This window comes from Lygodium microphyllum, chromosome 15, assembly GCF_053477565.2.
Source record: "Lygodium microphyllum isolate KBCC chromosome 15, Lygodium_microphyllum_v1.1.10, whole genome shotgun sequence".
Classification (NCBI taxonomy): Eukaryota; Viridiplantae; Streptophyta; class Polypodiopsida; order Schizaeales; family Lygodiaceae; genus Lygodium; species Lygodium microphyllum.
The window spans coordinates 4,381,424-4,407,469 of record NC_141149.1 but is presented as its reverse complement, the minus strand read 5'-3'; the positions used below and the strand labels follow the sequence as shown (position 1 = coordinate 4,407,469).

The following is a 26,046-nucleotide window of genomic DNA, read 5'->3' as shown; positions in this document are numbered from 1 at the left end:
ACTGGGCAAGAGACAAAGAGATGAAGCAATGTCTCATCACATGTTGTGCAAAATACACAGTGACCACGGGAGATCTTGCGAGCACGCAACACATCCCCGGTTGGAAGGCCCCCACCCCAATAAGCAACCTCCACATGAACATTTTACCCTGATAAGGAACCTTAGCCTTCCAGAGTTGGAGAAATCTTTCCTACCACTTCTTTTTGCTATTCCAAATATGCCGTAATTTATTAGCCTTTCCAGTAATCCATCTCTTGACCATCTAATGGTAGATTTGATTAGCTAACCTTTTCTCAAAATCATCAGGAAGCACAAACATCCAATCTCGCTAGGGAGACGATGGCTGTAAAGCAGTTAAAGGAGAGAATCACATAAGCTTGTCCTGTATGGACAACCAAATGTCATGATAGCCACAAGGCACCCGAAAGTGCTAATGAATACACCGGAAAGAATAAAGACGTGGCTGCCCACTAATGGCACCATCATGGACTGTCTACAACCCCAAACGAGCCATTCGATTAAACTTATCTCGCAGCAAATCTCTATCAAGCCAATCCAATAATCTAGAGGTAGCCGATACTTCTGCTTGCAGCGAATTCTCCTCCTTATGAAGATCAGGAAGGCGCCAAACTGCAAAACATAACATCTCCTTGGATGCAATCAAATGAGAATGGAGAAAAGACTCGGAGACCTTAACAAGCCTTGTGGAGTTAAGCACATGCCACCAAGAAACTTGAATAACTATGCTACCATAAGAGATGCTAGTCTTTTCTATGAAAAATTTTGCAATAACTGACCAAGGAAAACTTTGCACACACAGTGCCTGCAAAATTGCAAGTCTCAAAGCAACCATATGCAAATTAACATCCAATAAAGCTGCTCCCCCCACCCTTTTAGGAGTAGACACATGCTTCTAGGAAATTCACACTTGGCCCAAACGATTCCCTTTCTTTTTCCACAACATGAAGCGAATAGGCTGGACTAGTTCCAAAAGAGACTTCTCCAAGGAAGTAGTGGCAGAAAAAACGAGACCATACTTATCATGATGCATTGAGTAACTTTAAGTCTCACATGAAGAGGCTAGCCTTGAGATTTCCAGTACATGAACCGGAACCGATCATGTATATGGGATGACATCCAATCAAGCAAGGCACAGGGGGGTACATCCACACCAATAGGATAACCCAAGTATCGAGTAATTTCTCCTTAAGGAATCACAACTCCTTGCCAACCCAAAACTTGCAAATCACTCTCCATACAAGAAAGCAGTGTAGACTTTTGAGCATTAATATGAAGTCTCGATGCTAAAGCAAAGAGATTTTAGTCATTGCCTAATTAGCATTCATATGATTAGCCTTAAGAAACATAAAGGAATCATCCACCAAAGATTGACCCAAAAGTTGGGCACCACTGGGAAAAGACAAACCAACAATCTTGCCTTGATCAGCCAACTTATCCAACAATGAGAGCATCGGGTCAGTGACAAAAGCAAATAGCAAAGGACTGAGAGGATAGCCTTGCTGAAGAAACCGAGACAAGGCAATTTCATCTGTGATCCCTCCATTAAGTGCAATATGAGCCACGGCACCCTGACTAATGATATCAACAAGAGAAGTCATGCAAGGACCAAATCCCGTAGTAGACATCAGCTACCGCAAGAAGAACCAGCTAACATGATCAAATGCCTTTTCAAGTTCAAGCTGAAGCATAACAACTCATTGGCCAGAGGCTTTGGCATAATCAATCCCTAGTTGAACATTCAAAATGTTATGCACTATATTCCATCCCTTAATGAAACCATATTGTCGTGGATGAACCAAGTGCGGGAATACTTTCTACAATCTATTGACAATGATTTTAGAGAAGATTTTATACAAGGAACCCATAACAAAAATTGGTCTCCATTGTTTCAAAGAGGTCGGAGAAGGAATCTTAGGCAATAACTGGATCACAGCAATCTTCCAGTCTGAAGACATCCTACCTGAAGTCCAAACTTGTTGACATAGGCGAGTTAATGGGTCCTTAAGCTACTTAACATGGGCCATGGCTTTTCCTTCATGGTAAATGGGACAACACATCCTCCACTTCAGCCTCTGAGATATCATCCTCCATCAAATCAACCCATTCATGAAAGCTTAACCTGATTACTAACCACATCGCAAATGTATCGACAAGCAGAGTGAACAGCATCAAAAAGAATCTCCTGTGGACCCAACAAAGGTTTATAATAATCAACACACATTTGAATGATGAAAGCAGGATTAGTCACCATAACAATCTTGCTCATCCAACAAACACACAATATTTTCTTGAGCATATTTCTGGCGTAAACGAGCAAAAAACTAATGAGATTGGCAATTATTACCATGCAAGGCTTCCACTCTGGCCAGCAATTTGTAGTTAGCATATTCCTCCTCTTGAAGAGATTGAACTCTACATTACAACCATTCAATGCATGTGAATAAGGCATGCCCAAGCACCTCTTGAAACTCAGACATAGGCCTCCATGGGACCATGTGTACCAGTTGACCATCCATGTATCAAAGGATGACGTTTCCGGGGAGGAACACAGAGTGAACTCGGCAAACATGGAGAAGAGAAGAGAAGAGAGAAGAAACTCTGATGAATGGAATGATGAAGTTTTGAATCATGGAGTGAATGTGATACAAGGGAACAAGGGTGTCGTAGCACAAGGAAGATGATCAAGACAACCACGAACCATGAACCATGAACCACGAATCACAATGTCCTCCTGAAGGGGTGTGAGGGTAATGGAGAGGCTGGAGAGAAGAGGTGAGAGACTGAATGAATTAGCTGTAAGGAATGAATGAGAGTGTGGCCTATAAATAGGCCCAGTCAGTCTAGGATGGTGCCCCTTTTTAGGGCTGCAAACCTTAAATGCAAACCCTAAACGCAAAACACAGAAACACAAAAAACGTAAACTGCGGATGAAGGGTGAAGAATACCCCTTCTCACGCCCAAGAAGGGAAAGAAGAGAAGAGTGAGGTGGAGATGAAATGCTGCATGCTGAAGAATGCTCATGCAACAAGTGCCACTTGGACAGTGTCCCTCGTGGGGAAATTGTTCACTTGCCCAAACGCCCTAGTACAAAGATGATGAAAACATGCAATGCAAAGGAGGAAAGTTGGACTTTGTGTGGTGCCGAGAACCATAAGGATATGCCCATACTCAAACTCAAGAGTTGGCTCCATGCTGACCAAGTGACGGAGGCAAGAAGAAGAGGAGGAAGAAGATGTAGAGGATCCCTAAGATCAAAGATTTCCACCTGAAAGGTAACTTGTAGAAAAGAACAGTAGACAGAGTGAACTGGAGAACCCGAAACTCAACCTCGAGAGAGAAGCCACTAGCTCCGTGCATCCATGCAGGAAGGAATATGAAGGCCTTGTCACCAAGTCATTACTGAACCTCCAAGGCCCCGATCTAGGTAGATCCTCAAGATCCTAGGAATCAATAGGTGAGACGACCACTGGAAGGAAGCCACCCCATCCAAGGGTAGGAGAAGAAGGTAAAAAGGCCTCCGCCAAGGTGTGTGAAGGATTGAGCCATAGGAGGGGACCCCCTTTGAAACTAGAGGAATAGGACCCACATCTAAGTCACAGTAGATGTAGATGCCCCCTCAAAGAGCAAAGAAACATCATCCCCCTTTGAGGTAGAGAGGGGATCCAAAAACTCATGGATCACGGACTCCGAAGGAAGTGCCGCCAATCGTGCCAAAGAAGGTATTTGGGGTGGTGAAGAACTCCATGGCACATAGGGTCCCTCGCTGAATCGGAAGGAGTAGAAGTAGAAGTCCCCTCTGAAGCTACAGTAGATATAGATGTCCCCTTGGAGGGCAAAGAAAGATCATCCCCCTCTGAATCCCCCTCTGAGCAAGATAGGGAATCCCAAAACTCATGGATTACGAACTCTGAAATGTCCGAGGATGAAGAAAGTGCCGTCGTTCATACCGAAGAAGGTATCTGGGGTGGTGAAGAACTCCCAGAGATGGCCTCTCAAAACTGAGTAGGCGAGGGTGAAGGGTGGGGCTCAGACTGAGCAATGAGTACGCAACAGTCCCTGCTTCTCAATGGAGCGGACTGGGAAGCTGAAGAAGAGGAAGGAGTCGAGCAGCCACTGTCTCTCAAAGGAGTGGACTGACAAGGAGACGGTATCAAACAATCACTGTCTCTCGATGGAGCGGAATCATGGTAACCACTATACCTAAAAATAGGTGGGAGAAGATTGCCGCTGGCATTGTGACGATCTCCAGTTGTAGTACCAATCGATCGTCCATGTGCTCGAAAGGACTTTGTGTGCATCAGATGTATCTTATTGCCTTGAGTATAGTACTCTAATAGTCAATGCAGAACAATCTCTGGCCTAGAAAGGAGAGGTGGCACAAGGAGTGCCTAGTGGAAGATGCATATACTGCAAGGGGGTGGGGATCAAAGGTTGAAGTCGGCAAGCATCGGTGGTGTATCCGGTGATGCCACAGTAGAAGCATCTAGTAGTCTAGTCATCTGTTGGTAAAGAAGCCATGGGTACTAGTGTGACTTGCTGAAGAAGGAAGAGGTCAGCCACGAACCATGAACTGCAATGTCCGCCTCAAGGGCTAGGAGGGCAGTGGAAGGGCTGGAAGTGAGCTGCCAGTGGAAGGAGGATGCAACCAGCAATAAGAGGTTGCAACCAGTAGAAAAATGCAGGTGAGGAGAGAGAAAGAGTAAAAATGCAGGCTGCAAGAGAGAAAAGAACAAACGTAGTCAGTGGAGTGAGAAAATTTGATGCGACAGGCTGATGAGAGAGAAAATTTGTTGCGACAAGCTAAGGAGAGAAAAACAGCAGGGAAAGCAGGGAGGAGAGAGAAAATCTGCTACGACAGGCTAAGGAGAGAAAAACAACACCCAGGTTGCATAGAACAACCGCCAGAAGTCTAGCTAAGCCGCCAGCAAAGGTGGAGGTGATAGTAGAGCAGTCTTGAATACAAGCTAGAAAACAGCAAACGCAAGAGGGAACAACCGCCAATTAGGATGTTGATGTAGCGGAAGAAGAAGAGAAGTGGATGTCGAACCTGCCACCGGTCTTTGCCTTCATTGCAGTTGAGGATCTTTGCCACTATTTGAGTAGATCCAACTTTGATACCATGTCAAAAGATAACGTACCAGCGAGACAGTAGGGTTTGCGGGGAGGAACACGGAGTGAACTCTGCAAACATGGAGAAGAAAAGAGAAGAGAGAAAAAATTCTGATGAATGGAATGATAAAGTTCTGAATCATGGAGTGAATGTGATATAAGGGAACAAGGGTGCCGTAACACAAGGAAGATGATGAAGACAGCTACGAACCACGAACCACAATGTCCTCCTTAAGGGGTGTGAGGGCAGTGGAGAGGTTGGAGAGAAGAGATGACGAACTGAATGAATCAGCCGTAAGGAATGAATGAGAGAGTGGCCTATAAATAGGCATAGTTAGTCTAGCACAACGTCCCTTTTTGGGGCTGCAAACCCTAAACGCAAAATGCAAAAACGCAAAAAACGCAAACTGCCGGTGAAGGTTGAAGGGTTTCTCAACACCATGAACAAAGTAATACGTTGCATAATGCAAGCACACACATCCAGGGTACGAAGAAGAACTCCAAAAAACCCTCTCTCTCTCCTCTCTCTTCAATAGGGCCATATGTTAGGGGTTTCCAGTAAGTTGGTGTGACCACACAATAGTGTCGATTTTTAAGAGTGGAGATCCAATGGTCACTAACAACTACCACACTATTATGATTGGCCATATGCTAGCAAAGATATATGCCTCTATTGTGGAGCATGAGTTGAGTTGGTGGGCTGAAACAAAGAAAATACGGTCTACAAGAAAAGCTGGTTTCCGCCACGGATACAATATGCTAGACCATATATTCAAGCTAAGGGCCTTGATTGAGGAGGGACGATCATGGAGGCAAAGAATCTATTGTTGTTTTGTGGACCTCCACAAAGCCTTTGATACTGTGCCACGTACAAGACTCATGCAAAGGTTGCGAGCCATTGCGGTCCCAGAGGATATGCAGTGGTGTATTTATGCATTGTATGAAACTGTGACAAGGAGAGTACGAGTGCCTGGACAAACAACAGACTTAGTCTCTAGTACGGTGGGCGTAAAGCAAGGCTGTCCCCTCTCTCCTTTGCTGTTCGGACTATACATTGACGAGATTTCTAATTACATGTAGAGATGGGGTGGTATGGGAGCCAGCTTGGCTGGGGTACTGATACCAATTTTGTTATATGCTAATGATATGGTGCTTATCTCAAATTCACCAGAGGGACTACAATGGCATTTAGATGCATTGCATGTGTTCTATGAAGATAAACGTCTCAAGGTTAATCTCAGAAAGACTAAAATCATTATCTTTAACACCTTAGCAACTTGGATGACACACTCAGAACATTACTTTATGTATGACAGCCAGCCTGTGGAAATGGTTAGACAATATGTATACCTTGGGGTCACTTTCAAGGGGCCATAGTTTTCATGGAAGGAGACTTCAAAGGCTAGACTTGCACGGGTATATGCACCTTTGGGTACTCTAGATTGACAGTGTGCACATATACAGTTTCAAGAGCCTCGTACCAAATTGTAGCTTTTTGACACTTTAGTTAAGCCCACACTACTCTATGGGGCAGCCATTTGGGGCCAAAGCCTTTATCATACTAGACGGATGCCACTTATGGACTGTGATGGACCGGAAGCACAACATTATGATGGCTGGGAACACATGGAAAGACCGCTAATCATGATGGTAGCACGTATGATAAGGGCAAAAGTCTCAGTACCACAGGAGATCATCCGGGCAGAATTAGGTGCTACACCCATGGTAGTTGAGGCATTATTCCAAGCAATTACTTTCCTCCAAAGGATATGGCAGCTCCCTAAAGACCAATATCCTAGACTAGCACTAGAGTCTTCAAGACAGCTTGCAACAAAGGGAGATAGACAATGTTGGTATGCACATATGAGCACGTGGCTGAATTTACATGGCATGAGTACAGATAGACTACCACCGTTTGATTACAGCCTCAACTGCCTACTTTGAGCCTCAGTCGTGCAGAGCTGAATAGTGTGATTAGGGCAGACATCACTAAAGTGGACACAGAAAGGACTTGGTCCAAGCCCCCTTTCCCATTAGGCATGAAAATGGCTCAATACCAAAGTCACTTCTTGCAGCTTTCTCATGACCGTTTGATAGTGAGGCCTAGACACATGGATGCTCAACTCATCTACACAATGTATGTAAGACTGTAAATGCTAAAGTCTAAATTGTAAAGTATAAACTTCAAAGTTCAAAGTAACAACAAATTTTAAATTTTATGATTAAGTGTTTAAACCTTACCTACTTCGGACTACCCATGCTCATCATAGCCCTCATCATGCATAAGTTAGTGCAGCAATAGACTAGCTGCTCTAACTGTCATGTGCTAAGCCAATTGCGAATCTTTGTGTGAATGAGAGAATAGGCACTCCAGTTTCTCTCACATGCACCCGAAGAGTAATCCTCCTAGCAAGGATCCTCATGGCTAAGGGCCGAAGGGTCTCCAATGCGTATCCAACCAAAATAAAGGCTTTACAAGTGACTCTCTTCTCCAACAAGTGGGAAAAGCAAAAGCCACATGCCCTCTCTTTTTTGCATAGCATCCTAGCTCCTCCAGCACTGCATTGTGGTCATCCACAGGGACCACACGAGTCAAATAGGCAAGCTGGTTTGACAGAACCCTCTAGCATCCATAACCACCGACGACTCGTAGGCTGGATATACCAATGCAACAAAACCATGGATAGGTTTATGCATCCATGCACATCTCTCTGCTATCTCTAAAACATGTGCATGATGTGTCTCTGTGATCACTATATAAGCACGTACCTCCACCATTGCCGCTCTAAAGAAGTGAATGAGAAGGCCCATGGTGGACCCCTCGCAATTACTCATATGTAACACCCTATAAAAGGGAGACACGACAATGACAGCAACACTGAGTTTTTGCTAAAATTGCTCAGTAAGGCACAAGCACTGCATGGCTTTGGCCTCCTCTGTCTCACACTCATCCCACTCACTCCATAGAGTAGACACCATGGTCCACTGTTTAGCGCAAGGCGGACCGCATCTCATAAAGACACTCCAGCAATAACTACATGTAAGCAAAGCAAGTTGAGGAAGGCTTCGTCAACTCCAATGTGCTATGCTCACGATACATCGCAAGCACCTTTACCTTTACCGTGAAGAAGGTGACAACTGATGTAGCTTTGCAGACTACTCTCTTCACCCACTTGAGCTTCCCAATGTTCTCCATGAGCAAGCCCAAACCATGACTTGCACATGGAGTCCACACAATCGTGGGAAACTCGGCCTCAAGCAAATGACCCATGGGCTGACAATTCGACGTATTATCGGTAACAACTTGCACCACATTCAAGGGGCCCACCTACAACCACAATTTACAAATTACAAGTATACAAACAATACGTGGAGGTTAGAGAGAGAGAGAGAGAGAGAGAGAGAGAGAGAGAGAGAGAGAGAGTATATTAACGTCTCTAAAAGGCCAATGTGGCCTATGAGACCAAAGCAGTACATACAATGATGGTGTGTTTCTCATCTAGAACGAGAAAAAAGATGAAAAACATGCCTATAAGACTGAAAAGGAAATGAAATAGTGTCCCATAAAAGGGAAACATGTCAGTGATCTGAAAGTGAGAGTAGAGAAAGGAAAACTCTCCATCAATGATATGTCTGTTCTCTAGGGAGGTGTATCTCTGCATAGCTGAGGCGTCTTGGCATCTGTCTCCTGTGGCGCTCAATGATGGCTTTAATTTGTCTGTGGTGTGGATGTCTAGGCCTTCGTCCGGGTGGACGTGGGCGCCTAGACCGGCTAAGTGCCACTGCTCTATCCAAAGGGACACCTACAGAAGATGAGGTCCAATGATGATGTACTCCTGTAGGCTGTGTGGCAGTAGTAGTGGTATCTGCCATACTCTGTCGTGTATCCATGAAAAAGTCAGTGACTGCTCTCTGTCTATGTGAGCCGAGCTGTGGGGGCCTCCTACTCCGTAGAATTGTTGCTCTGCGCCTCTGGAGCTCCAAGAGGAAAAATCCCAAGCATCTCTGATCCTCATACTGCATGATCCGTCTCAGGGGTCCAAAACCCTCTCGAAACAGACAGTGGTATCTACCTCGTATGTCGTAATATACAATGCATCGGCAGATGTAGTGTTCCTCTGTCTCTGGCTCTCTGTCGCATAGTGGGCATATGCGTTCTTCTGTCTGTATACCCTCCCATCTGCCTGTCTCAATCCTCAGGTGGTGGGATGAGGTGCGGATCTGACCAATAACTGTGCGTAGTCCATGAGGCAGCTGTGTGTCCATGTAATTGGGTCGGGTGATGAAACCATCCTCAGATACCTGGAGGAAGTGGGTCTGGTAGTGTGCCATCCTCGTGCCATGGGGCGAGGGGGGTCGGATCCAGGTCTTCTCCGTATCTAACTTCAGTATGTCTGCTCTGATCACATGGTTTAGCTCTGATCGGCTTAGGTCAAGTGTAGGGCAATCCAGGCTATAGTCAAAGGGGGGTAGTCTGTCAATCTGCAGACCATGTAGACGCATCCATGTACTCATCTGAGCATACCAACAGTGTCTGTCACCATCTGCTGCTAGTTGTCTAGAAGAGGCCAGGGCTAGCCGTGGGTATCTATCTTGGGGGAGCTCCCATAGTCTATGTATGAAAGTCACTGCCTGAACCAAGGCCTCAGCCACCATGGGTGATGCCCCCAACTCAGCTCTGATAATCTCATGTGGGGTCGAGCTCTTCGCACGTATCATGCGTGAGATCATCATGACCAGTGGTCTTTCCATATGCTCCCATCCATCATAGTATTCCTTCTCTGGTCCATCCTGGTCTCCCAAAGGCTGTCTCCTCGTGTGAAACAGACTCGGACCCCAAATAGCTGCCCCATATAGGAGTGTGGGTGTAACCAAGGTGTCAAAAAGCCACAGTTTGGTGCGCGGCTCATGAAATTGTATGTGAGCACATTGCCTCTCCAATGCCCCTAAGGCTGCATATGCTTTTGCCAAACGAGCCTCTGATGTCTCTCTCCAAGAGAACTGTGGTCCCTTCAATGTGACCCCCAAATAAACATACTGCCTAACCATCACCACTAGCTCTCCGTCAAAAGTAAACTGGTGCTCAGCTCTTGTCACCCAAGCAGCTGAAGTGTTAAATACCATAACTTTAGTTTTCCCAAGGTTCACCTTAAGATCTCTATCTCTGCAAAAAGCTGATAATGCATCCAAGTTTCTATTTAGTCCCTCAGGTGAGTCAGATATAAGTACAATATCATCGGCATAAAGCAGTAATGGTATCAGCACTCCAGCTAGGCTGGCTCCGGCCCCACCCGTCCTATCCACATATTCTGAAATTTCATCTATATACAGCCCAAAAAGTGTCGGTGAAAGTGGACAGCCTTGTTTCACCCCAATGGTGCTATTGACTGTATCTGAGATGCCCTCAGGTGTTCGTACTCTGCCTGTCACTGTCTCATATAGGGCATAGATACTCCACTGTATCTCTACGGGCACATCAATGTTTTGCATTCTTTTCATGAGTCTAGCACGTGGCACTGTGTCAAAGGCCTTGCGAAAGTCCACAAAACAGCAATAGATCTTTTTCTTGAATGCCTTGCCTTCTTCAATGATTGCCCTCAACGTAAAGATATGGTCTAGAGTTGTATATCCCCTCCTGAAGCCAGCCTGGCCTTTTGACCTCAGGCCATGCATCTCGGCCCATTCACTCAACGCTTGTTCCACGATAGAGCCATATATCTTGGCCAGCATGTGTCCAATCATGATAGTTCGGTAGTTACTAGGTAGCGCGGGGTCTCCACTCTTAAAGAGCGGCACAATAATATGGTCTGACCAACAGGTTGGAAATCCCTCACAAACTGCCCTATTAAAGATGTGAGCCAGCGTTGGTGCCAGAATATCACAGGCATGCGTGAAGTGTTCAGCCACTAAACCCTCATGGTCTTGGGCTCTTCCATTTTTCAGCTTCCATATGGCATTCCTCACTTTTTTTTCTGTGAAAAATCTGCAATTTGCTGGTCTTGAGGTTGAGGGGAGTGGCATAGGCTCTTGGCCAGGGATATCATAGTGTGTGCAAGCATATCCATGCCAATCATCCGGTCTAGTAATTTGTAGGGGTGGCTGGCTCTCATGCATCTTTTTCCATGCTCTCTTGCTGTCCTGCCCCAAGAACATGGAATACATTTCTGTTTCTAGTCTGCTCAAGTATTCCTGCTTCTTTTTGCGTACCAACCGTCTGAAGAGTGTTCGAGCATGCTTATGGGTGCACATACCAAGTGCCAGCTCTCGCTGAAAACGTGCTCGTGTCTCTCTGCACTCATCATCATACCAGCCATTCTGTGGAGCATTACCTCGTGGAGGTTTATCTGACGGTGTAGTGTGTGGGAAAGCGTGTGCTGCTGAAGTGTGTATTATCTCGGCCAACTGTCCTGTAAACTCATCCAGAGAGGCCTGTGTGTCTAGCTCCCTCAATGCATCTCGCACAGTAATGCTGTATATGTGTGAGGTCGCTTCCACAAAATCATAGCGTGGTAATTTTGGTATATGTGACTGTGCTTCATGTATATGCCCATATTGCATTGTGAAAGCTAGAATAGCATGGTCTGCTACTAATCCAATTGGTCTGTCTGAGATTTCAAAACTTTTTATGTCAGGTAGCAAGTTGGGTGATCCAATCAAATAGTCCACTGTGCTTGACCCCTTCTTGTTATTCCAACATGTGAAGCCATTAGATCTTGGCCACTGTGGTAGCCCGTTAAGGATGGCCAAACCATGTGCACTTCCCAGTGCCAGTAGGTGTGTTCCATATTATGTTATCTCTCTATCTTGGGCTGATCTAACTAATCCCACTTCATCTAATGCAATATCTCTGAACATCTCATCACTAGTGTCAAAGAAAGCAGATTGGTTGTTTCCTGTGCGTGCATTAAAGTCTCCTGCTAGTAGAACATCCCCAATTCTCATGTATCCCATTATGTCCTCATATAGTGGTGTATACGGGGATGCCTCTTTAGGGGCAAACTTAGAGTATGCAGGGGGAAAATAGCATATGGCAATATACATGTCGCGAGTTCTGCTTGTACGTAACCTGATCCACATGTATCTTGCCTCTACATCTCTATGTACCACTTGGACTGTATCTCGGAGCTCTTCTCTAAATAGAATTGCCACACCTCCTGATCCCCTCGTCCCTCCAGGCCGTCTAGGCTGAGGGCGATATACACTTTCCCATCTATATCCATATACATCAGGTAAACGGCTGTCTTTACATTGATGTGTCTCAGTATACATAGCAATGTCTGTACCTTTGAAAGTATCCTCAAAATAACCTACATCTGTCTTAAGGGAGCCATTGCAATTCCACAGTGTGAACTTCAGGGTCTCATAGGCCACGCACCGTCATGCCGTCCTTTTCTCTGTGATGATGACTCTGCCATCTCTGTATACAGCCCATTTACCTGCTTTCCGTGCCTCTAGAACACGTGGCATATTTTCCCTCCTGTGGGCTAACTGGGCTGGGGTGAGGTCTTCATCTAGGTAGATCTTTTCTCCTTTGAGAGCGATCCTCTTAGAGAGGAAGGCTCTCTTCTTTTCCAGGTCTCCAAACTTCAAGATGAGGACTTTTGTTTTTGTGTCAGCCTTCCCGACTCGCCAAGCCCCAATGATGGGTACGTTTGTAGCTCCAATTTTGGTGGCAAGAGCTGTAGCATCTTCAATTGGGGAGCTTTTCTCGTCTAGTCCAACCACTCTTACGTGGAGTGCGCGTACCCGCCTTTTTGCCTCTTCTTCCAAGGTGGCATTCATGACTTCCACTTTGTTGCCATGCATTCCTTTGTTCTTTTTTGCCACATCTATCCATTCTGCATTTTCTTTGACGGTATTCTCAACATTCTCCATTTTCTTTTGGGTGCCTTCCACCACACTTGCATAGGTGTGCATGTCCTTTTTTAAAACATCCATTTCTTTTTGTAGTTCCGGTGTGGTTTGTGGTTCCTTTTGTGTGTCCAGTTTCTTTTTGCATTCGTCTAGTTCTTCTTGTAGATTAGAGATCAATGAGTCTTTCTCTGCCATGCGTGCATCCAAAGTTTGTTGCATCTCCTTTTTTAGTTCTTCCATCATTTCAGCTCGAACCTGCTCTTGTATGTCCTTTTCCATTTCCTTCCTCATGGTACGTATTTCAGCACGGAGTATGGTCAACATCTCCTCATATAGTGTTTCATTAATTTTGCGGGATGTCTTCCCATATCTACTCGACCCTGGAGAGACATTCCAATCTCGGGTTTTACGCCCATAGGTTTTGTATCTTGTGTTCTTTGGCGGTGTATGAAACATTGTCTCCATGGTTGGTTTTGTGATTCCTTCATTGTCAGTTTCTTCCATCGTAATTATAGTATGCGCTATAGCATAAAACTGTTTACAGTCTGGGTAGAGTAGTAAACCAGTGACATAAACTATCACTCTAGCATGAACTAGAGACAGTATATCATAGACTGTCAATGTGACTGCATCATAAGATATGACTGTAGCATGAAATGTTAATGTGCGTCAGTCTGAGATCACGTAGGTTTCCAGTCCACACAGCATGCAAGGTTCACATCAGTCTGAGTACATCTGCAATCTCAGTGCATTCACAGCGTCTGCATTCATGTCAGTCTAAGAGAGTGTCTGCAATCTGGGAGAGTGTATACATACGTCACTGCTGCCACGATACATTCACAGTGTCTGCATTCATGTCAGTTTGCATTCATGTCAGTCTGAGAGAGTGTCTGCAATCTGAGAGAGTGTCTGCATTCGTCACTGCTGCCACAGTACATTCACCTAGGACACAGCAGACAAGCCAGCATTCATGTCATTCTAAGTACATTCGTGTCCTGCAGGACCGTGGTTGTCTCCCTGTGCAGAGACGTGACCTTGCAGAGCAGCTCCTTCGGGTCAGCACTCACGACAGTCCCGCCAGACTATTGTCACTACCGTTGCTCCCACTAGACTGCCGCCTCTTGTAGGACAGGGACATGACAGTCACGTCAGCTCTTATCACTCGCGCCAAACACGTCCGTCACGCCAGCATCCCGTCGCTCACGCCAGACACGTCCATCACACCAGGTACGCCTCGTCACGCCAGCATCACACTAGGTACGTCAGAGAGAAAGAGATACTTGAGAGTTGAGCCTTTCAAGTTTTAACTTTCAAGATTCAAGAATAAAGAGAGATGGGGTTGGGGCCCGGAGGGAAAGAGAGAATCGAGATAGATATTAGAATACGGAGATACATAGTTATGCATAAATCAATTATAATAATGAAAGAAAGTGAAACAAATTTAAAAGGCAATGATAAATGTATACCTCAATGATAGCTTACCGAATGTGGCAGTAGATGAATACGCCCATCGTTTTTCTCCCCCTCTTGCCGGTATCTACGGCCCGCAAAAAATAAGTGCCAAGTGGACATTAGACAAGTATGTTGACGATGCCCGCTTTTTACTATCACTCCATCCGTCAGTGAGAATGAAGCAACAATATTTTATCCATACGGCCCGAATAGGATTAGGGCTCTATCAATCCTCTCCTTCTCTTCATCAATCTTTTTCGTCCTCATGTGGTTGTATGTGACACCGGTCCATCCTTCACATGGACCCACATTCACAATGACTTTTACCATCTTCTTCTATTGCTCTTGCTTTAGGACATGGAATGCAAGATTGCACTCAATCATCGTGCGTGAAATTTCAATGATTGCAAGGCGTTGCCTTTCTCCAAGAAAGGCAATCGATCCACGTACATGACCGGGAGCTTGAGAGAGAGAGGATTGTCTCTGCCGCATCGCATAAGCACTCTTTGTCTTTTACTGGAGTCGGATGCAGATATGGAGCCCCCACCACTAATGGTAGAGGCCTCTCCCGCAAGAAGATACGCCCACATTCATCATTAGTAGGCATAGGAGTTGGTACCAATAAGCCACTTCCTCCTCCTCTTGTGAATCCCCCTCTCATCTTGGAGAGAATCTCCTCCACGATGTTTTGAGGTGTCTCCTTGCATGGAGCAACTTGCCCCCCCATTGGAGAAGCCGAGTTACACCACTTGTATAGTGCTTCCCGCAATACTTGCATGTCCAATGGTGGGAGTTGGACTTCTTTGTATCCCTCTCCACATGGATCGAGTGCAAATTGAAGGCATCTTGCTTCTCACAAGTCATGGTGCCAATGACAGATGAAGAGGCCCAGGGAAGAGTGAGAGAGAGAGAGAAAGGGAGAGTAAGATGCTTCAGTCTCAACTCTTGAAACTTGAAAGTTGAAAGAGGGAGAGGCCCAAGGGTTGGGGTAAAGTTGAAAGAGCAAGAGTGAGAGAGGGAATGGGAGATAAGAATGGAAAATGCTTTGATAGGATGCAGGATAAAGGGGATGGGAGATGAGATTTGAGAATGGCAAATCCTTTGATAGTGTGCGGGAAAGAGGAGATGGGAGATGAGAATGACAAATCACAATTCCATTCAAGATCCAAGAGAGGAAGATGAGAATGGTAAATGCTTGTTGAATTGGTGCAGAAGCATGGAGGAGAGGAGCACCTTTTGTAGATGAGAGAAGGGTCAAAGTTCAAACAATCAAAGAGGGGTCAACAGTCAAAGAGAGCTGCCAGCTGGATGGAATCCAAGGAGGGCTGGGGGGGGGGGGGGGGGGGGGGGGAGTGCATAGCTAAAAAAGGGGGTGAGATGAGATATCCAAGGCTTCTCAACCCCCCAAAAACTGCCACGCAGGCGACACGCTCCGGACTAAAGGCAGCAAAACACGGAAGGACGCGCACACATGGCGGCAAAAGTGGCCCTGTTTTTTCGTACGGATATGTACGGTACGATCAGTACTGTACGACGTACGGAGACAACTATGCTTAGAGCATAGGGACAGACTAGCTTTAGGAGAGGCTTCTCCACATTGGATCACATCCTCACACTGAGAGCGATCATCGAGGAGGGAAGGACCCATGGCTGACGGACCTACTGCTGCTTTGTGGACTTCCGCAAAGCCTTTGACATAGCATCGAGAGACAAGCTGATACACAGATTGCATACCATGGGAGTATCGAAAGAGCTAAGTTGGGGTATTTTGGCACTATATGAGATGGTTGTGGGCAGAGTATGGACACTTCAGGGATTTTCAGCACCTATTTACTCCACCATTGGGGTGAAGCAAGGATGCCCCCTCTCTCGGGCCATTATCACATGAAGGAGATAGAGGAGCTCCACTAACTAGCACCTGGATACCTCTTCTATTGTATGCAGATGACATTGTATTGATAGCTCACTCTCCAAAGGGTCTACAAAGACACTTGGATGCATTGCACTCCTATACCTTGGACAATGGATCTTCAGTAAACCTTGGTAAAAACGAGGTGATGGTATTTAATACTGCACCATAGTGGGTCAGAAGATCAACATCTAAATTCACGTATGGACCTGAGGAGTTGGAGTATGTGGATTCTTATACATACCTGGGAATCTTATTCACAGGGCCCACCTTTTCTATGCGAGAGGCAGCAGACACTAGACTAACTCCCAGATACATAGCACTAATGTTAACCCCAGTGCAAGATAGAGAAAGAGGAAGCCAAAGAAAATTCAAAAATACGGAAAAAGGTGGCTTGACGACAGAAGGAACCGTTCTTTGTCTCCGACAAGGACTGCTGGCCGCACACACCGTCTCCATCTTCGTCACCATCTCCATCTATGTCATTGTCTCCATCATCATTGACAATGCTATCATCATTATTCAGCCTGATTTGGTGCCCTCATTGACATCTTGGGCTGTGTGTAGGGACTGATCAGTCCACTGCTTTGTATTCAGCATTCTTCTTCAGTTAGTGTAGATTTCTTTCTTCATCTCTTGTTGTCTCTCTCTCTCTTTCTCTCCATGTTCGTGGTTCTCTTCCATTGTGCACTTTCACAGGTTCCTTATGGCAGTAATAGTGCAGTAGAGTATAAACGCTTTCTTATTTGGTACTAGCACAACTATGGTTGGGCCCAACCATGTGGTGTAGATGATAATTAATGGAAAACGTGTTGGAGGCCCGATATCCCCACAATGTATGCACATCATGTGCAGCCCACTCCATTGAGTTGATAATGGAAGACACTAGGAAACTTTGATGTTGAAAGCATTGTTGATAAAGCTTTAGACCTTTGTAATTTCTGGAAATTCTGAGATTTCCAGGTTGGTTCAGCTTGGGACATTGCTCTTTTGCTCTCTGATCAACATTGTTTATCATGGCAAATCAGGAAGGTGATGTATTTACCTATGTATCAAAGGAGGACAAGTTTGATGGTAACAACTATTCACTCTGGTCCTTCATAATGAAGAATGTGTTGATTGCAGTAACATTGTATCCATATCTATTTATAAAATGATTTTTTCCTTTTTTTAAAATAGAACATCTATAGGCTTTGCTCTCATTGGTCTAGAGCACACTCTCTCTCTACATCCTAAAATGCATTTTCGAGACCTCAAAACTCCCCTAATGTCCCTCTATATATTTTAGAAATTCTAGAGCCTCAACTCCACAAGTTATAACATCCAATATGTGTGATCTTTAGATTTTTGGTTAATGGAATACAGCTACTTTGTAATAACTTGTTCTTGTAATCTCCTTTTTTTGGGACTATTTTTTAGCATGTCATAAAATGCAGTTCATTCAAAATATTTGAATGTATATATGTATATTTTCATTTTTGAGAAAGTATACATATATCCAAATTCCCATCAAGGGGAGTGAGATGTCTCCTCTCTAAATATTAGCCGATAGACCTGTATTCACGCATTTAATTTTATGGGAGGTAGCTCCATACTGACAGAGAGATGAAGAAGATCTACCCTGTAATTTGAGAATACCACCTGAAAGGAGACCTTTGAAGATAATCAGGAGACAAGATGAGTTGTAGAACCTGAAACTTAACCTCGGGAGAGAAGCCACTAGCTCCGTGCATCCATGCTAGAAGGAATACGAAGGCCTAGTCACCAAGTCGTATTGAAGATCCAAGGGCCCCGATCTAGGTAGATCCTCTAGATCCTAGGTATCAGTAGAATAGATGACTGGTCGAAGACAGCCACCCCAAGAAAGTGTAAAATATTACACGGCGCAGCGAACAGAATCTGAGAAAGAGATAGAGAGTACACAACAGATAAGAGGAGAATCAGTAAATTCTTTAACTTCAAACAACTGATACAAAGATGGCTCTGTCCACCCGTGCGCTTCCACTGAGTGAAGCTTAGATGGCGATCTAGACAGAAGATAGGTGAAGAGCTTAAGGCTAGCTGGAACAACAACTCTGACTGGGTGAAAGATGAGTGTGAGATGGCTGCGAAGGGGTTTAGCTTTTATAGCCCGCGAAGGTCGTTAGGTCGGCCTGCTGACCGACCTACCATATGAGCCTCCACTAGTCGGCCAGGGAATATTCCAGGGAATATTCCCTTTACCATCGGGCCGGGGGACAGTCACCTTTTTGCCATCCGGTCACATAGACCTCATCTGATATACAAGTCAGGACTCAACCAATGTCCGGGCTCACATTTGGCTTCTCCTCATAATGGGGGCCTTACAACTTTGAGCACCATGGATCATTGGTAGCACCTAATGAGGGTGGGGCATTGATTATATCTAACAAAAGTAGAGGATGGGTGAATAACTTCATGTGGAGTAGATTCCCCCTCTCAGGTGAGAGGTGGAGGGGCCCCCGCCGCTGAAGTCAAAGAAGCAATAGATGCCCCCTCTGAGAGTAAAGAAATAACATCTCTCTCTGAATCCCCCTTTGAAGTAGATAGGGAATCCAAAAACTCATGGATCATGGACTCCGAAATGTCTAATGAAGAAGGAAGTGTTGCCGGTCGTGCCGAAAAAGGTATCTAGGGTGCCGAAGAGCTCCCAGAGATAGTCTCTCGAACTTGAGTAGTCGAGGGTGGGGAAGGGTGGGGCTCAGAATGAGCAAGAAGTGGGCAACAGTCGCTGTCTCTTAGTGGAGCGAACTGGGTAGCAGAAGAAGAGAAAGGAGTCGAGCAGCCACTGTCTCTCGAAGGAACCAACTGACGAGGAGACGGTATCAAACAATCATTGTCTCTCAATGGAGCGGACTGCATATCCATAGGTCATGGAAGCCACTATACTGGAAAATAAGTGGGAGAAGTCTACCACTAGCATTGCAACGATCTCCGAGAGGTCGTAGCGCTAATCGATCCTCCATGTGCTCAAAATGACTTAGGGCGCATCGGATGTATCTTATTGCCTTGAGCATAGTACTCTGATAGCCGATGCAGAACAATCTCTGTGGCCCAAAAAAGAGAGGTGGCACAAGGAGTGCCTAGTGGAAGATGCATGTACTCCGGGGAGGTGGGGAGCAAAGGTCGAAGTCGGCAAGCATCGGTGGTGTGTCCGGTGATGCCACCAAAGGAGCACCCAGCAGTCTGGTCATCTATTGGTAAAGAAGCCATGCATACCAGTATGCCTTGCTGAAGAAGGAAGAGGTCAGCCACCATGAACCACTAACCGCAATGTCCGCCTCAAGGGGTGTGAGGGCAGTGTGAAGCACGAACCGCAATGTCCGCCTCAAGGGGTGGAAGGGTGGTGGAAGGGCTGGAAGTGAGCTGCCAGTGGGAGGAGGATGCGACCAGCAGTAAGAGGTTGCAACTAGTAGAAAAACGCAGGTGAGGAGAGAGAAAAACTAAAAACACAGGCAGGACAGCCTACAGGAGAGAGAAAGACTAAAAACACAGACAGCAAGAGAGAGAGAGACTAAAAACGCAGGCAGGACAGCCTGCAAGAGTGAGAGAAAAACTAAAAACACAGGAAAAAACAGCAGCAGCAGTCAATATGCTGAAATCAGCTCTGAACAGTGTGTGATAGGCTGGAAACAGGCGCCAGACTGTTGTAGACACCAATGGCCAGCTTGGACCGCAATGTCCTCCATGTTTGGGGTGTGGGCAGCAAGCTGAAATACTTGAAATCTGCAAAAATGAGATTGTTTTCTGAAAGCTGCAAACTGCGGGTGGAAGGCTCGAAACAGGCGCCAAACTGTAGATGACAGCAAGGGAAAGCCGAGACTGCGATGTCCACCAAAGGGTGTGGGTAGCAAGCTGAAAACACCTAAAACCTACAAAAACGAGATTTTGATGTAGCCAAAGAAGAAGAGAAGTGGATACCGAACCTGCTACCGGTCTTTGCCTTCACTAGAGTGGAGGATCTTCGCTGCTAGGTGAGTAGATCCATCTCTGATACCATGTCAAAAGATGACATACTAGCGAGACAGTAGGGTTTGCAGGGAGGAACACGGAGTGAACTCGGCAAACATGGAGAACAGAAGAGAAGAGAGTAGAAACTCTGATGAATGGAATGATGAATATCTGAATCATGGAGTGAATGTGATACAAGAGAACAAGGGTGCCGTAGCACAAGGAAGATGATGAAAACAGCCACGAACCACGAACCACAATGTCCTCCTGAAGGGGTGTGAGGGTAGTGGAGAGGCTGGGGAGAAGAGGTAACGGACTCAATGAATCAGCCGTAAGGAATGAATGAGAGAGTGGCTTATAAATAGGCACAGTTAGTCTAGGATGGCGCCCCTTTTTGGGGCTATAAACCCTAAATGCAAAACGCAGAAAAGCAAAAACGCAAACTGCGGGTGAAGGGTGAAGGGTTTCTCAACACTGAGCACTTATGCGAGGGATATATTTTGGGAAAAATGCATCAGTTTTCGTTTTCCCGTGATGTTGCTTTTAGAGCCACAACCAGGTTACAGATAGTGCACTCAGATGTATGTGGTCCTATGTAGACAAAGTCATTGGGTGGCTGTTACTACTTTGTGACTTTTATTGATGACTTTACTCGCTTCTGCTGGGTCTACTCTTTAGTGAAAAAGTCTGAAGTGTATGATGCATTTTTGGCTTTTGTAGCACTTGTTGAAAACCAATCTGGCTGCAGGGTGAAGACTCTCCATTCAGACCAAGGGGAGGAATACACGTCCTCTATACTGAATTCTTTTTTGAAGCAAAAGGGCATTTTTCATCAGTACACTACTGCTTATACTCCACAGCGGAATGGGTTGCAAAGAGGAAGAATCGGTCACTCATGGAGATGGCCAGATGTATACTGAAAGCAAAGAACTTGTCACAGTTTTTGGATGGAAGCAATTATGTGTACTTGCCATGTTTAAAATAGATGCTCCACCAAAGCATTAAGGAATATCATGCCTTTTGAAACTTGGAACAGCCAAAAACCTTCTGTTGGGCACTTTCATACTTTTGGGTGTCTAGCATATACTCACATTCCCAAACCACTTAGAAAAAAGTTGGACAACAAGACTATCAAATGCATTTTTGTGGGGTATATCATTGAGAGCAAAGGATATAGATTATATGATCTTGTCTCTAAAAAGGTATTTGTTAGTAGAGATGTAGTTTTTGATGAAAAATTAGAATTATCCCTTGCTGGTTTTGACACATAACAGGCTGCTAGTGATGTATTTGAAGGGCTGCTGCCCATTTCACTTTGTGATTCAGCTGGAGTTTCAGTAAGTGAACTAAATGTTCAGCTAGCTGCTCCATTGGATAATGCAAAAAATCAGCCATGGGCTGTTCTGAATATTCAGCAAGAGCTTGTACATAGTAAGGAGGCTAGATAAATGCCTAGATGGTATTTACAGACTATGAAAGATAGTCATTTGGATGCTCCGATGGCTGGTCATATTAGAAGGCAAGCTCATATGCATGATAATGCACATACTATGGAGTTTGTTATTGCAAAAAATATAGTTGATGATTAGGAGCCTAAATGTTTAGAGAATGCACAACATAATGTGCATTGGATGGCAGCAATGCAAGCTGAGTTTGATTCCATCATTAAGAATCAAACATGGGATTTAGTGTCTTTGGCTATTGGAAAGAAAGCCATAGGAACAAAATGGATCTACAAGTTGAAAAGGAATACAGATGGATCCATTGACATATATAAAGCCAAGCTTGTAGCGAAGGGCTATGCACAGAAGAAAGGCATTGACTATGAGGAGACATTTGCTCCTACCTCCCGCATGACTACCATCAAGTCTATGGTTGCTTTGGCTGCCCATTATGGATGGATTGTGCATCAGCTAGATATAAAGACTGCATTTTTACATGGGGAACTTCATAAAGAAGTATATATACAACAGCCCATTGGTTTTGCAGTAAAGGGATCTGAACACTTGGTTTGTAAGCTGAAAAAGGCTTTATATGGCTTGACAAAGCTCCTCAAGCTTGGTATGCAAAGATTGATGCCTTTTTACTCAGCTAAGGGTTCATAAACAGCTCATCAAAGTCTACTCTTTACGTATGTAAAGAGGGAGGATCCATGTTGATCATTTGTCTATATGTTGATGACCTTTTGCTTACAGGGACACATGCTGATCAGATTTCAGCATTCAAACAAAATTTACAGCAAACTTTTGAGATGTTAGATTTGAGGTCTTTGCACTATTACTTGGGCATTCAGTTCATTCATGATGCTAGAGGCATTGGTTTATCACAGTCAAGATACATTGGTAAACTTCTTGAGAAGTTTGGCTTATAGGATTGCAAGCCAGTCTGTACACCAATGGAACCTGGACTGAAGTTGTCATTGCATGATGACAGTGACTTGTTTGATATACACACATATGCTCCAGCAGTTGGATGCCTTATCTACCTATGCAACACTAGGCCAAGCATACGGTTTGCAGTTTCAGCCCTGAACAGATATATGCATCAGCACCGCATGTCACATTGGCAAGCTGTCAAGCGTGCTTTCTGTTACTTGCAGGGTACTAGGACTCATGGATTGCTTTATGCCAAGGGGGGGCCACTGCACTTACATGCTTACAGTGATTCTAATTGGGTTGGTGATTATGATTCTCATCACTCCACTAGTGGCAATTGTTTCTTTCTTGGCTCATCATGCATATCTTGGCTTAGCAAGAAACAGTCCACTATTGCCACATCCTCATGTGAAGTCGAATACAAGGTAGCTTTCACTACCACAGTTGAATGTGTATGGCTCAGACTCTTGCTAGCTGATCTGGATATATCTGTCACAGAGCCTACTCCTTTGTTCACTGATACTCAGAGTGCCATTGCAGTGGCACAGAACCCAGTGTTTCATGCACACACGAAACACATTGAGATGCATTATCACTTTGTTAGAGAGAGGCTACATGCTGGAGGTATCAGCCTTGTCCATTGTCCTACCACAAATAATGTGGCAGTCATCTTTACCAAAGCTCTTCCTCGTGACAAATTTGAAGCATTTCGCAATGCGTTAAATTTGATCTCCTTTGGTGGCAGATGACCCTTGTATTTTGATCACTCTTCACTCCAAGGGGGTTTGTTGGGTTTTACTCATTCCTACACTCACAGAGGAGTGTCAATGATCTCCAGTAGGACACTGGGACACTTTTTACTCTCCATACGAGAGGTTTTTTCCCCTAGATTTATTTCCTTTATTTTATGTGCCTATGTTACACAGTTTCGGACACTTACCGTATTTCACACACTTTGGGTGTGAACACCCTCTTACAACCCTAAGGTTTAAGGGTTGTACTTTGTATTTGCATCTCACACTTCACTCTATTTGCATTGGGTGGCGTGCTTTCACTCTCCACACTGTCTACTTCACTCTCAACTGAGCTTTGATCCACTTCTGTTCTCACACATCTCTCTACCAAATCAACAATGAGGCAAGTGCCACATGGCATTCTTGAGAAAACTTTTTGATTTTGAAAGGATGCAAGTAAGGTGGCAAGATGAATGCATATGTAAGACATAAAGGACCAGTGTGCTAATATATGAGATTGTGCCAGATAAGTTTGCTTGTATCCATTAGCTTGGTAGATTACCTGACTATTATTAGGGGTTTGCTATTACTTTGAGATTGGTCTCACCAAGGGAAATGCAAATCGTTGTACCTTCAATGGCTGGTTGTACCATGGGTACAAGGGGAACAAATCATTAATGATAAAGCCTTTACCTCCTCATGTAGAGGAATAGACAAAGGCAAGCTTGCCATCTTAGACAGCCTATGCAAAGAGGGGTAGTCAGTGAAAATAGGATCGAAAGCAAAAAAAAGGTGCAATTTTGTCATACACCTGGCCATTACATTGCAAAGTGTCACAAGCATAAGGCTACTAAGAACAAAAAGAAAGAGGTCGGTTTGTCAATTACAAATGCTTTGAGTGGTTGAAGGACCAAATCCGCACATGCTTTGATTGGGCATTTATTGTCTCATGTTTGTATGGCCCTTCATCCATGATTTAAGGGTCTCTCTTAGTTGAGAAGAGAAAGCAAAGACATTATTTCGATACTGATGCTTCTAAGCGCATCATCTTATTCTTAACTAGAAAATATAGTTCCATGAATAGTTACCTCAGTGGATAATATTGATATGGTAAACATTGTGTACAAGATCCCAAAACATAAAGTTCTAAGCACACAACTCATGCAACAATTAATTTGAAGATTATACAACTCATGCAACAATTAATTTGAATCATGGAAAATATACCTAGAGGAGGCACTATTACTTGTGCCAACAATATCTTGTGTGCAGTAAAAGAGAGCAGAATCCACATTTGTGTTGTTTGCTCCTCATGTATAAGAGCTTGCTTTCTATATTTGTCATTGCCACACGTTGCTTTGAGGTTTCTATTTGTTACACCATAAGAATAGTGCAGCATTCAAGATAGCAGTGTTATTGGCAACATAGCATTTTATGTGAAGGGGTTAAAAAAACTTGACATGTGAATGGCACTCCTACCTTGAATACTAAGCTGTGCCATGTTTTTTTCAATTCAACTTTGGATTTTTGTCTATCTGCAAAAGCATGACATCACAGGAGGTCGTCTAGGGATGTATGCACCACAAAAGCACATGTGCCAAGGATGTCTGCTTTGCAAATTCATAAGGGACAAGGCATAGCTCATGCAGCTATAATGCAAAGGATGAATATTCCTAACACACTCAAAACCCACTAGAACTATCTCTACTATATCTTTTTCCTGTTCACTTCCAGTCTCCTCTATGCTGTTTCCAAACACTATCCTTACCTTGGTGCTGTCAACTGGTTCTCCTTTCTTGCAAGGCAAAGACACTTATGCTTTCTACAATCAAAGCACTGGTATAGCAGACCTCATTACTCTACTAGTGAAAGCATCTTTTTCCCTTGAATATTGGGAATGAGGGTGGAGGATCAGAGAGAATCCAACGCACGTATGTGGAATAGTCTGAGAGACCTCATTACTTTACGGGTTGAAGCATCTCTTTCTTTTATCAACATATAACCATTGGAACTTCAGCAAATGAAGGTATTACAAGCAATACATTTGGCATAAAAATTAAATATTAGAAGAAACATGCTCAAACCTGCATTAATAATTCAGTTGTAAGGTGATTTTCAGGATCATACATCATAAATCCCTTTTATGATACCTGACCTGAAGAATGTATTTTAATGAACTTTACATAACAATTAGATTTTAATTGCATAAGCAACTCCAATTTAGATCCTTGTCATGATCTCCACATCATATTTTTCCTTCAAACTCCCCCTCTTTCATTCCCTGTGCATGCATCCTCCTTTCTCCATCCCCACTGCTTTCTCCACCACCAAAATAATTCGTCCTTCCAATTTGTAAGTCTTACTAAAATTGTTGACTTTGCCTAGAAACTAACCAATTTACATACAGGACAGCTCAAGATTAAAAACACCTTTACTATTGCCAAATCGTTCAGACTGTTGGAAAGTTGCTGCTGACAAAAGCCCATCAAGTTGTCTTTTTTCATGATGCTCTTCACCCCTATAAAGACAATCATCTTTCTAAGAGCTCTCTCTCTCTCTCTCTCTCTCTCTCTCACACACACACACACACACAAAGCGTAATTTATTAATCACCAAAACATAA

General features: G+C 44.3%; 1 protein-coding gene and 1 pseudogene across 4 annotated transcripts in view; both read right to left on the bottom strand.

Moving 5' to 3' along the window:
* LOC148024214 (dynein regulatory complex protein 1-like) overlaps positions 1-26,046 on the bottom strand; it is a 202,872-nt gene that overhangs the window by 113,180 nt on the left and 63,646 nt on the right. For 3 of the 4 annotated variants that reach the window (XM_087693840.1, XM_087693837.1, XM_087693838.1), the window contains exon 4: positions 25,853-25,941. In XM_087693840.1, coding sequence (XP_087549966.1) covers positions 25,853-25,927 — 75 coding nt within the window. In that variant the 5' untranslated portion in view covers positions 25,928-25,941. Of the gene's footprint in view, positions 1-25,507; positions 25,594-25,852; positions 25,942-26,046 lie in introns of those variants that run through there. The other variant, XM_087693839.1, reaches the window with a different exon arrangement.
* Positions 1,332-12,504, bottom strand: LOC148024216 (uncharacterized; annotated as a pseudogene).